At 41.6% G+C, this 13,145-nt stretch overlaps 1 protein-coding gene across 2 annotated transcripts; it reads right to left on the reverse strand.

Moving 5' to 3' along the window:
* Window positions 1-6,329: 6,329 nt before the first annotated feature.
* dmrta2 (DMRT like family A2) lies at window positions 6,330-11,606 on the reverse strand. 2 transcript variants are annotated; one of them, NM_001103073.1, is given in 3 exon segments: window positions 6,330-7,870; window positions 10,305-10,831; window positions 10,938-11,449. In NM_001103073.1, coding segments are annotated over 2 exon segments (1,314 nt in total). In that variant the 5' UTR covers window positions 10,741-10,831; window positions 10,938-11,449; the 3' UTR covers window positions 6,330-6,992.
* Window positions 11,607-13,145: the final 1,539 nt, after the last annotated feature.

Consider the following 13,145-nt stretch of genomic DNA (forward strand, 5'->3'; position numbering starts at 1 on the left):
CGGGTTGACCGAAAACCTGCAGGTCAGGTGGGTTTGGGATGAAATTTGGGCACCCGTTGCAGGTTGTGGTTGTGTGCCCATTACACTGGGGAACTACACTCTTCCTCTGATGCCAAAGATTTCCTATTTTGGAACCAGAGGGCCTATAGAAGTAAGCTATGGGGGAGATAGATGGGTGTGGTGCAGGCCCAACAATGGCAATATTTTGCAGGTTAGAGTCAGGTGCAGGTTAATGTTTAGAGGGTTATGGTCAAGTGCAGTGTCATACCTCACAAATATATTTGGGGGGCTCTGAAAAAATAGCAGGGCATGTGCAATCCCCCAATCATGGGCCCCCATTTAGAGAAAGCAGATTCTGGTCCCCATGGCAGAACTAGAACTAGGGGCTGGCAGAAGAGGCACCTGCCTAGGTTGCAACACTGGAGGGGGCAACAGGCAGGTCTGGGGTCTTCTTCTCTCTTGTTATGCCACTGATCAAGTGCGGAGTGAGTTTTTTCTGACCCACTAGTGATGTGCGGGTTTACCCACAGGTCGGGCAGGTTTGGGCCAACAACGCAACATCAAAAGCGTGTCGCAGACAGATGCGGGTCCAGTCCTTCTGCCCCCCACCCGCAACCTAACTGAGCCCCACTTCCAGGTCTGGCTGCATCTATTTATATGCCTGCCCTCTCAGTAATGTCATAAGCGGGGCAGTTAGGGTCTATAAATAGATGCGAAGCAGCAGGCCGGTTGAGTGCAGGTGGAAGGGGTGGGTTAGGCTTGGGTGCGGTTCAACAAATAGTCAACCCACACATTACTATGACCCACACATTAGTACTTTGTGCAACAGCCCTTAGCTATTGGGAAAATTGCATTTTCACTAATGGACTAGTGCATCTGACCACTAACAGTTCAACCCTATCTTATTAAACTGAAAAATTAAAAGATATATATATATTTACCTTTTATCTTCTTCTTTACTCACTTTTTCAGAGAGGCAAAAGCTACAGATATTTGGATGCCCCAGAAAGATCTTACTAAACTTTCACCTGAGATGGATTAAGGCTGAATAGACCTTAAGGAATGTTTGCTTAATGTTACACTGCTGTCTGCCATTTCTCAGATATACAGAAAAATGGAATTAAAGATTAATGCAGGAGTAATGTAAGAAAGAGCAATGCAGCAACAAACCAAAAAGCTATGCTATAGTATTTCTGTGCTGCTAAGACTTTGTGTCATAGAACTTGGAGAGAGGGTTGCCAGTTAGGAGCTTTCTGTCTAAAAAAGCTCAAGTAGACAGGGAAAGTGCCCAGGCTTTTAGTTTGTAGCATGACCCCTCAGTAAAAAGAACATCAAGCACGTTATTAGGGAAAATGCCACTGGCCCCTAAGGCTAAATCTTAATTTGTTTATTTACAAATAACAGTATTCAGTACCTGGAGACTTGACAGCTTGGCAACCCTTTAAGGTGATTATGATGTTTAAAACCCCTCTTACTCCAGTTATACTGTGTTAATTCAAATCATGCACTTATAGCTAAATTTACCCTGAGAAGCTTTTGCCAGGTCGTGTGAATGACCCCTATTTGTGTTTGAGATGTACAGAACAAATTCACCATCAAGTAATTGAGTTTATATAAAGAGTGTGTTTTAAGTCCCTCAAAGCAGTTTCACCATGGCAATGGAATGTTACATCAGGTCTGGTAATTACACATACCATAGTATCTTCATTGCCTAGGTTAGGCCCCATATAGGAAATGTATGTATGTGGGCTGGAGTTACTACTGTGCAGTGTAAAGGTGCCCATACACCTTAGGACCTTGGCGATGTCGCAAGCGGATCTTCTCCCGATATCCCCCACCTACGGGTGGGCGTTATCGGGAAAATCCAGGCAAAGTCGGTCCCGGGACCGCATCAATGAGCCGATGTGGTCCCCGATCCGACTAGATTTTTTAATCTGCCCGATCGAGATCTGGCCGATTTCAGGCCAGATATCAGTCGGGCAGGCCCGTCGGGATTGACCATACACGGGTCGATTAGCTGCCGAATCAGTCCAAGGGGCCGATATCGGCAGCTAGAATCGGCCTGTGTATTGGGACCTTAACTCGATTATTTTATTGGGGCAAAATAAATACCGCAAACAAACCAGTCACTCACTCCTGACGCGTTTCACACCATTGGGCACTTTATCATAGGAGGTCTCCTACAGACGAGGTATTAAGAATTCTATACCGCAAGTGTAAAAGTATAACCCAAAGTGTTTTTAATTTTTCATAGTTACTGTGCCTACATGCATTTACCATGAGCAGCAGGTCTGCAATGCAGTAAATCTGTACCACAGGGCAAACATGTGCAGAACCTAAGGGGCAGATTTAGCAAAATGTGAGTTAAGAGCTTAATACATAAAAACTCACCCACATTCTGTTCATTCCTAGGGGATTTTAAAAGAAAGTTTATCGATTAGTGAACAATTAGTAACATTCACCCACTTTGACCCATTAATAAATACACTTCTTAATGTGACAGACCTATATGCATTGATACCGCAAGCGACATTGTGCTAGCCATCAATATCATAAACCAACAAATGTCACCTAGAAGATAAAGTCAGCAGCGACCAACACTTTCTCATGAGCCTGGTTCTGTGGGCTTCCAATGGCGACATTTCTGGGGACTTTAGGCCCTTTCAGTGCATACTTGCCAGAATACTTTTTTAAGCAAAGACAATCGCTAACAAAATACTGGTGGTCAGTACTGAGGTTTCTAAATAATAGCAAGGTAAGTGGTATGGCAACGCCTTAGCCAGATTGACATACCTGTATGCGCTTGTGTGTGTTTGTGTAATTACACTACAAGTATTGGACCTCATACCCAGAATGCTCGGGACCTAGGCTTATTCAGATAAGGGGTCTTTCCGTAATTTGGATCTTCATACACTAAGGGGCTGATTTACTTACCCACGAACGGGTCGAATGGAGTCCGATTGCGTTTTTTTCGTAATGATCGGTACTTTGCGATTTTTTCGTATGTTTTGCGATTTTTTCGGATTCTTTACGAATTTTTCGGATCCAATACGATTTTTGCGTAAAAACGCGAGTTTTCCTATCCATTACGAAAGTTGCGTAAAAAGTTGCGCATTTTGCGTAGCGTTAAAACTTACGCGAAAAGTTGCGCATTTTTCGCGTAAGTTTTAACGCTACGAAAAATGCGCAACTTTTTACGCAACTTTCGTAATGGATACGAAAAACTCGCGTTTTTACGCAAAAATCGTATTGGTAACGAAAAATTCGTACAGAATCCGAAAAAATCGCAAAACATACGAAAAAGTCGCAAAATGTTCGTTTTCAAGTCGGAACTTTTCCAATTCGGGTCGGATTCGTGGGTTAGTAAATCAGCCCCTAAGTCTGCTAAAAATCATTTAAACATTAAATAAACCCAATAGGATTGTTTTGCTTTTAATATGGATTCATTCTAACTTAGTTTCTGGATAACAGGTTTCCAGATAATAGATTCCATACCTGTATATACGAATAAACTAGTTCCTTATACTTTTATTTTTAAGGGGACAAAGCTGAAGGTCAACTTTTTGGCAGTTTTTCATGCAGCACCATTTCTGGTTCTTCTGCCGCCCCTCCCTCCCACTCTGCGCTTACCTCTTCATTGTGGGGGTGGGTCTGGGGGATGCATTGCTAATGCAGAGAGCTGAATAGCCACTTAAAAAGAAGGGAAAATTCAGCTATCAAATTACTCAAGTTCCCAGATGCGGCTTTTTGCCACCCCCTAGTAACTGGCGGCTCCTAGGCACGTGAGACAATGTTCTCACCTTGCTTCATTTATTATTCTCCATAGATGTGACGTTTAAAGAAGTTACTCTGCACATAACACCAAATGTTCTGCATCTGCAAAATGGTCAAATCAGAAGGAAAATGTGCCAGTACCAATACATTAATTTATTTAATAAGAGGGCAGGCTTTTAACCCTCAGTGTACTGGGTAAATTCTAAATGAGCTTCCCACAGGCATTAGGAGGCTTAACCACGCCACTGCGGAATACCTTGAGGGTTAGGGCCTAGCCAGTGAATGCTGGGGCTTTGCAGTTAACCACAAGCACAAGTTTATACAGATGTTCATCATCATTTCCTCCTGCAGCCAATGCATAATGGCACTTACACACAGCCATCTCATTTTCCAATTAAAGTGGAATTAGTGAGACCAATCAAATTAGCTCACATTTAAAGCCTTCCTTTATTAAAACATTTTCAGGCACTGATATTGAGTTTCACAGTCTCATGGAAGAGAAACCATTAAAAAGTTTACTCTGATACAGATTTGGCAGCTTTCAGGTAGGATTGGTGTCAAATCTGTTGACAAAGGTGTAGTTTACATGCATTTTAAATGCCTTAAAATTACATCTGGTGCCCAAGTTGCTTAAAACAAATAAAGGGAAACCGGAATAGTATTTTGTTAGCTTTCCTGAGCCTCTCAGTGTCTTAACCCAGGGCGTCCTCAGTTTCGCATCAGATGGCATATACTGCGCAATGCTTAGAGAGACTGCCAGGCTTACCTGCTGTTCAATCAGTTATATTAAAGCGAGTGAACAATTGCCCCACTTTGTGACTGCTGGCTTAGGGTGTAACCCACCACTGTTCCAAGGACAGACAGAATTCACATCTGCACTGTTACAGTCTCCATCCCAGTATGCATGTTAGTGATACATCCAGCTAAGCAGTAGTAGTAGCCCAGTGTGCCCTATATAGTTTTTTGCACACATGGGAAGGATTGATGTCACTCAGTAGTACAGGTATGGGACCTGTTATCCAGAATGCTCGGGACCTGGGGTTTTCCGTGTAAGGGGTCTTTCTATAATTGAGGTCTCCATACCTTAAGTCCACTAAAATTATAATTTAAAGATTAATTAAACCCAGTAGAATTGTTTTGCCTCCAATAAGGATTAATTATATCTTAGTAATGATCAAGTACAAGGCACTGTTTTATTATTACAGAGAAAAAGGAAATCATTTTTAAAAACTGTAATTATTTGATTCTAATGGAGTCTATGGGAGATGGCCTTCCTGTAATTCTGAAATTTCTGGATAACAGGCTTCCAGGTAACAGATCCCAAAATTAGACTGACTGTGGCAATGATATTGAACTGCAGCATTTATGGTAGTGAGCATAATGGATAGTAAAATTATGAAAGTAAAAACCTCCAAGAATAGGTAGGGGATCTATTATCCAGAATGCTCTAAACCTAAGGTTTCACATTAAGTGACCTTTCCATAAAGTGGAGCACCTTGTTTTAAGGCCACTAAAAACATTAAGAAAACAGATAGGATAGTTTTGCTATTGATAAGGATTTATGCTACTTTCATAACCAAAAATCTTACTGAAAAGGCAAAGCAATCAAAATAAAGAATGAATTGTTTCAATAACTTTGGCAAATGGCAATGCTGTATTTTGGAGCTTTCTGGATAACGGGTTTTTAGATAATAAGTTCCATACTTGTATTTGGTTTTGAATCATGTTTTAAAGTTTAGCTTTAAATTTGAGGGAACTTTTGCCTTTATTTTTTGACCTACATTGTAACTGAGTGGATTTCATGAATTTCTTTTGTATGCATATATACTGTATCGTTTAAGCTCCTATTTTAGTATCAGTGGGAGTTGTGCATGGAGCTATAATAACACAGACAAATTCTCATTCAATAACACATGTATGGAATATGTTATCTGAATTGCTCAGGACCTGAGGTTTTCTGAATAAGGGATCCTTCCATAATTAGGAGTACAATTCCTTACGCCTACCAAAAACATGTAAACCTTAAAAAAAAACTGCTATTGTTTTGTCACCAGTAAGGATTTATGCAGCTTAGTTCCCACCAATTACAAAGTACTGTTTTATTATTACAGAGAAAAAAGGAAAATCAAAAATAGGAAATGTTTGCTTAAACAGCACTCTATGGAAACTTGCATTCCTGTTTTTGGAGCTTTCTGGATAATGGGCTTCTAGATAATAGATTTCATATTGCATGGAAAAGAGAATATCATAAGATCTATATCTACAGCTTAGAGGCATTCATTGGTATTTCCTCCTATATAAATTAAATCTGCAAGTTATAATGCCCTACTTTATCATTCTGTGTGGAGGTGTTTGTCATTAAATGTGAGTGAGTGGAAGTCTTTAAACAAAGGCTGTGAAAGGCCATTTTTATGTTTAACCCCTTCCTAAACAGAAGCGTATGACCAGCATTCCTTGTAACTGTAATTCTGTGCACAGAGCAGAATATATTCATGGATATATTGAGCGAGCGTGTGGCTAGACAGGTTTCACTGTTAGAGATACAATCACACCCGTTTTAGAAAATAACATTTATTTCTAATGCTTAGGGAACGGTCACATAAAGGTGTTAACAATTTTCTAAACAATTAAACCAACAGCAATGGTTTGAAATTCACCAAATAAAGGGGGATCTGAATGCTGCCCCCCCCCCATTCCTACCCACATCTGTACACACAGAGCAGTCTATGCTGCTGCACCCTGTTGCACTTGTAGCGTGCCATAACAGGGCTCCTTGTTATCATGAGAAAGGGTTCAATGCCAATGTACAAGAATAACTTAGAATCCCAGCTCATAACATTAGAAGTCTATATATTTATATATGTATATATTTATAATATCACAATGGATTGGGACTTGTGTCCGTGCTTATATCCTTAAGCAGAAATAACGTCACCCCTTTTATTAACAGAAAAAGTGCAGTTTGTATTTTATAATGATTTAGGAATTTCCATGTCCTCCAAAAATCCAGAAAGCATCACGTTGCCTTGCAGAGAATAGGAATGTCTTTACAGTGCTCTACCTAACTAGTTCATTCTCCAGACTGGGCTTCAGACTTCTTGATTACTTGAGATGTTCTTAAGACTTTATGACATTTGTTATCCAAACCCATGGAAATACCCTAAAATCAGAATCTGAGCCTGCAAGCCACAGGTTTTTCAGGTCCTTATATAAAGAATTCATTGTTTTTCAGCATTATTATTGACCACTGGCCCATAGAGTCCATTAGTGTATACCTGGTCCTTGTGAACATTGGCCCTGTCCCTCATAAGGTCACTGAAGGCGTAGTCCATGGGTGGGCGAAAGCCAAGGGTAGGCATGAAACCAGCTGTTGAGTAAGGGGCCATGAAAGCAAGTCCTCTACTGTGCGCAGAATAGGCTAACCTCAGTGGGTTTAACCCAAGGTGCCCACCAAGCTGGTATGCATTAGCCTCAGTGCCAAAGTGTGCGCCATTGGGTTGTAAAGGGGAGAATGCAGACCTGCTCCCTAATGTGCCAATAGCAGGAGTAAGGGCTCCAGCAATAAGGGGTCTGTGTGTGGAGGACACTGATGGCTGAATACTTGGGAGGGCTCCATCTCTTGACCAGGTCTCTTCACTCTTATCCTGTCCCCTGTTGTTTAGTATCTGTTCAATTGCTTGAACCACATCTCCCCCACAGCCCTGCAGCACCAGTTCCAGAACGCTCCTCTTCTGAGCAGGGAAGACCCTGGTCAGGATGTCTATGGGGGTCCTCTGCCTGGCTGAGGAGGAAGAACTGGGATCCTGCTCATCTTTTTCAGCATCAGATCCAGATTCTGAGCCCAGGGGGCTAATTGAGCTTGGGCTCTCCTCTCCTTCTTTGAGTGCCTTAGAGATGGGGGAACTGAGCAAGGACTCCCCATCCCCATTTTCCGAGCCAGAACCAGGCCGTGCTTCAGGGGATGAGGCACCTGGTGCACTGCCTGACACCGATTCACTGTCTGGGGACACTGGTTTTCCCCCAGAAGACAGTTGAGGAGTCACAGATCTGGGGATGAGGCTTTTAGGGAACAAGTCGAACTTCTGAATCTTTGAATCTGAAGGAGAATGAAAAAGGAGAAGGTCAGTGATACAGAATAAAGGGCCTGATACCTACAGATGGGGGATAAGTATCGGGGACGGAATAATGTTTAAATGTACCATATTAATAGGGTTTCCTTGGAACAAAATACCTTGTGTTGGGCTTAGTTATTTATAATATAACTTGCAGGTCTCCAGCTGCTACTGAACTATCCCTCTACCCCTCATAATATTTAGCTTTTAAGGAATCTTGGTTTCAGTAAAGTTGCAGGCTGCAAACTGGGAAACTTAAATACAAAAGTTATTGACAATATCTTTCCTCAGTGTACACATAGGTGGCTGTAGTAGTCCCTTCCCAAAAAAAGCAAGAAATATTTGGAGCAAAGTGGAGTTTCCTAATGTTCCCACATTTGGTAACAGCTTCTCTGCTGATTCTCTATTGCACCAGGCAAAGGTTCTGCCCCTGCAGCACTGACACAGACCCTCAGTGGGAACAGTCTCACAGTCTCTCAGTGGGAATAATCTCGGTAATAAATAAGGAAAGATAGCCTTCCCCAACTTCAGGCAGGACCTAAGGGACATAAGTATTGGTATTTTAAGATCGAACGTTTCACACTTTACTAACAATTCTATTTTCTTTTTATCTATATAAAGATAGAAATAAAAATTCGTTGTGTTCGTTTTTTTTTTATTCTGCGCCATATGAAATGTTAAAAAGAGAGTCAGCGATTTCTCCGTGCGATACAATTGGGCAATTGGTTCGCAGCGGCGCAACTCCGGCAGTGAAATCAAAGATCTGCGGCTTTATTTATTCGAAATGGAATAAGGGGCAAATACTGGTATCGGCTGTGGTGTGCGACTAACCAGAAGTATTTTTTATATCTTTGGGGCATGTAATTTATCACGGAGTCGGAGTAGAGCTGACAAAATACATGCAGATAGTGAAATCATTGTAGCATCGAATCGCCAACCAGAACTAAAGTAGTGCTACAAAACTTAACTTCAAACAAGGGCTACAAAAATTTACTTTAATTATGCGATCGAATCGCTACTAAAAAAAATAATCGCATATAGTCTTAATCATGTATGCCAGACCTGCAAACAGTAGTGCCCCAAGGAAAACGCGATGCCAAGAATAGACAAAGTATTCCTAATAATATATGCTTCTGTTTAATAATGATCGATAAGGTAATATTATACGTCTTTAGGATACACCTATATGGGATGTGGGAAACCTATCGAAAAATAAATTGAGTTTATTTTATCGATCTATCTAAACATCTATCTATAGTCTATATTATCTATCATTTATCTATCTATCTAATCTATTTATGTGTTATTTAACGATATCATTTTTAATGAATCAAAGTTATAAACGATAGTGACCGGGAAACTTATATGTTTTGTATGGAATTTTGATATTTGATACATACAATATTAGCGCTTTAGAAACACATGTTAATAAAAGTAATAATAAGCAATCTGTAATTAGGACAAAAGTACAAAGAGTGTTCTGCCCCGGTCTCTATCTATATATACACTTATATTAGTCACTGTAACAAATCACGCAAAACAGAGACTGCAGCAGTCACTGACATAAAGTCTTAAAGGAACAGTAACACCAAAAAATGAAAGTGTATAAAAGTAACTGAAATATAATGTGCTGCTGCCCTGCACTGGTAAAAGTTGTGTGTTTACTTCAGAAAGTCTACTATAATTTATATAAATAAGCTGCTATGTAGCCAAGGGGGCAGCCATTCAAAGGAGAAAAGGCACAGGCACATAGCAGATAACAGATAAAACACTGTTGTATTCTACAGAACGTATCTGTTATCTGCTATGTAACCTGTGTCTTTTCTCCTTTTTTCCAGCTTGAATGGCTGCCCCTGGGGCTACACAGCAGCTTATTATATAAATTATAGTAGTGTTACTGTAGCAAACACACCAGTTTTACCAGTGCAGGGCAACAGTGCATTATATTTTTGTTACTTTAAAGCTCTATCATTTTTTGGTGTTACTGTTCCTTTAAATCCCTTCAATCCCAAGGAGGTTATGGGGCAGGCGGACACATACATTGATTCGATCCCAAGGAGGTTATGGGGCAGGCGGACACATACATTGATTCGATCCCAAGGAGGTTATGGGGCAGGCGGACACATACATTGATTCGATCCCAAGGAGGTTATGGGGCAGGCGGACACATACATTGATTCGATCCCAAGGAGGTTATGGGGCAGGCGGACACATACATTGATTCGAGTCCTGGTCCTTCACCCACACCCCCTAGGGGCAACTGGTATCAAGTATTGTTTGGGCAAAGCCACATGGCTGGCCCCAAAGTAGATATGTATGTGGGGTAGAAGTGCAGGACAGTAGTTAGAGCACACACTATGGGTGCTTGCTGGGGTATTTCTGGAAATTAGAGAAAAGAAGACGTTACTCGGCCCTTACCTGTTCCTCCCTCTGTACACACCGATCCGAAGACCTCGTAGGCTGGCCGGGGTGGGATGATGCCATTGGCTGCCGCCAGTGCCAATCCTTCAGCAGTTCCATAGAGAAGCTGCAGCTCTCGGGCCTCATTCTCCTCCTGGGCTTGCTGCCTGCGTAGCGCAACTTGCGCGGCCATAACCCTCTGGCGCTCCGCGATCAGCGTACACTTTGCGCACATACAGTCTTTCCAGCGGCAGTAGCGCTTGTGGCCCTTGAGCGCAGACACTACCCCGTGATTCCTGCAGCGGGCGCACTTGGGGGTACGGGGATACTTCTCTGCGGCTCGGAGCAGCAGCTGGGGGCCTCGTAGGAGAGTACCGGCCACTGTGACTGGAAGTGATGCGGTAGAAGTTGCGGTCTGAGGAAGCTGGGAAACTGGGGGTCCATTCAGTTCCATTCTAGAATTGATTTACTACACTCTATCCCCCTATAATCTTTATAATGAATGACAGGTGTACTGGCCCCTCTATATAACCCGGTGCCCCAGCCTTACCCACTCACCCAGGTGTACTGGCCCCTCTATATAACCCGGTGCCCCAGCCTTACCCACTCACCCAGGTGTACTGGCCCCTCTATATAACCCGGTGCCCCAGCCTTACCCACTCACCCACTCACCCAGTGACACAGGGGATGGCAAAAGGCAAAAGCTCCAGCCTTACTGGTCTGCACTATACACAGACTGGCACTAAACTTAAATCCCCAAGAAACAGCAGTAAATTAAGTTCTAAAGAAATGTAAGGTGAGCTGTTTGGGTTTTTTTCTACACAATCCCATAGACTGCCCTTGTGCCCGCCTAAACCTGTGCCCTTTCCATTCAGTCAGGTACCAACAGATTATCTCATTAGGGCCAATAGATTTGTATCCCAATCCGACAGAATAGATTAGCGCAGAACTTGCCCTCAGTACCTTTCACCCACACAGCTTACTCTCTAGCCCCGACTCCCCTCAGGCCACTCACCCCCGACCCACAGCCTGGTCTCCCCCACAGGCACACACCTCTCCCACATAAACTGATAAACTGCACCCAGGTGTAGAGGCTGCCGGTTGGGCTGTCAGACCAGCGACTTCCCCGGAGAGGTGAGAGATCCGATGCCAGGCAGCAGGTCCGGCCGCAGCGACAGTGAGAGGCACAGGGCAGTCCGGCACTAAGTTCCACTCACTCTCAGCGCAACTCCTGTGTCTCCCACTCGCTGCTCTCTGCCTACTCATTACACAGAGTTTGACAACAATGTACATCTTGCCATTGGCTACTGATCGCATTGCCCACTTCCCATTGGCTAATCCTTTCCTGTACTGTGTCAAACACTTTGCTTTCTCAAATAACATTGTATGGAGGGACCCGGGGCGGATCCCACTGCCAAACAGGCAAGTAGTTATTCCTATCTAACTCATCCTACAGGGCTGCAGCTTTACATACATACTTACACACACACACACACACATATACTTACATGGTTTTGCATATATACATACATACATATATATTTAGTACTTAAAACTGGTAGAAATGCAATCATTCATTTATTTTTGCTTTGCATTATACATTTACAAATTCCTATGAGGGTTTTATTTATTAGTGTTCTATTGTTCGAAAGTAAGAAAGTATGAGTTTTAATCATAGCATGCTATCCACTGACTTTGAGCAAATCATTGTACGGATAATTTACTTGTGATAAATTACTTTATTTGGAAGCGTTACTGAATGGAAGCAGAGGGAAGGGAAATGGTATGTGTCCTGACTGTCTCATCGTGTCTTCAAAGTGTTATCTATCTATCTATCTATCTATCTATCTATCTATCTATCTATCATCATCATCATTATCTATCTATCTATCTATTATCTGTCTGTCTGCCTGCTTGTCTATCTATCTAATCTGCCTATCATTTAGTACTTGTACAGATGGGATGGAGCGATAAATGTGCGCAAAACGTTTTTTTAAAGTTTGCAATAAAAACTAAATTCTTTCTAGTTTTTTCTTCACATTAAATACACGTTATAGGGATTTTATCAGTCATTGTGTTACAATTAGATTCTTCAATATAAACATGTTGCAATATACAAAAAGGGAATTGACCAATTATTTTTTTAAATACACTACAGTTTTGACAACGAATGCTTAATTTCTAGCTGAATTAAAAGGCATTTAATAAAGGACATCAGTCATTCCTAAGTCTAAAAAAACACCACAGCACGCCCACAAACTATTTTGCCATTTTGTCCAGCCTATCCGTTTTATTTTTCGGTCTGCTAAAAGATATATTAGCCCTATTCTATGAGTAGCTTTGGGAATTTGCACTCTAACGAGATCTATAAGGCATTTGCCTTTTATGACCTTGGACATATATTTTAAGTACATAACTTATTTACTATAGTATACTTAAATACTAACCAAGCTACGAATTTAGAGCATCATTTACATTATCATTTTGCAGGGTCATTTCATAACGATTTGGAAATACTATTAGGCACTTGAGTGAGAGAAAGAATTCGTCCTTTGCTATAAAAAGTAAATATAATCTGAAAATAAATATTTATTTGTAGCATTCGTGTCTGTAGCTTACAGTGCGCTGCCTTACCGCGGATCCTGTAAGGAGTGTTTGTCCAATACACCTGTTTGTTTCACTGCCCTTTTCTGTGCGATTCTGTCTGTGACGCTTCCAATTCCAGTGACATTGGCAACTCTTTAGCCCCTACACAGCGGGAGTATTCCTGTAAAGTGGTTGCTGTGGTGGTTTGTTGTTTAAAATCGACATTTTGTTTTTTAATGTTGTTTTTAAATCATAATTTTAATAGTGCCTTGA

This window comes from Xenopus tropicalis, chromosome 4, assembly GCF_000004195.4.
Source record: "Xenopus tropicalis strain Nigerian chromosome 4, UCB_Xtro_10.0, whole genome shotgun sequence".
Taxonomy (NCBI): domain Eukaryota; kingdom Metazoa; phylum Chordata; class Amphibia; order Anura; family Pipidae; genus Xenopus; species Xenopus tropicalis.

Excerpts from the sequence above, each read along its gene's own strand:
- dmrta2 (XM_018092896.2), bottom strand. The coding sequence starts at position 10,740 with ATGGAACTGAATGGACCCCCAGTTTCCCAGCTTCCTCAGACCGCAACT. Across the intron at positions 7,871-10,304 it reads GTGTACAGAGGGAGGAACAG|ATTCAAAGATTCAGAAGTTC; the intron begins GTAAGGGCCGAG and ends ATTCTCCTTCAG.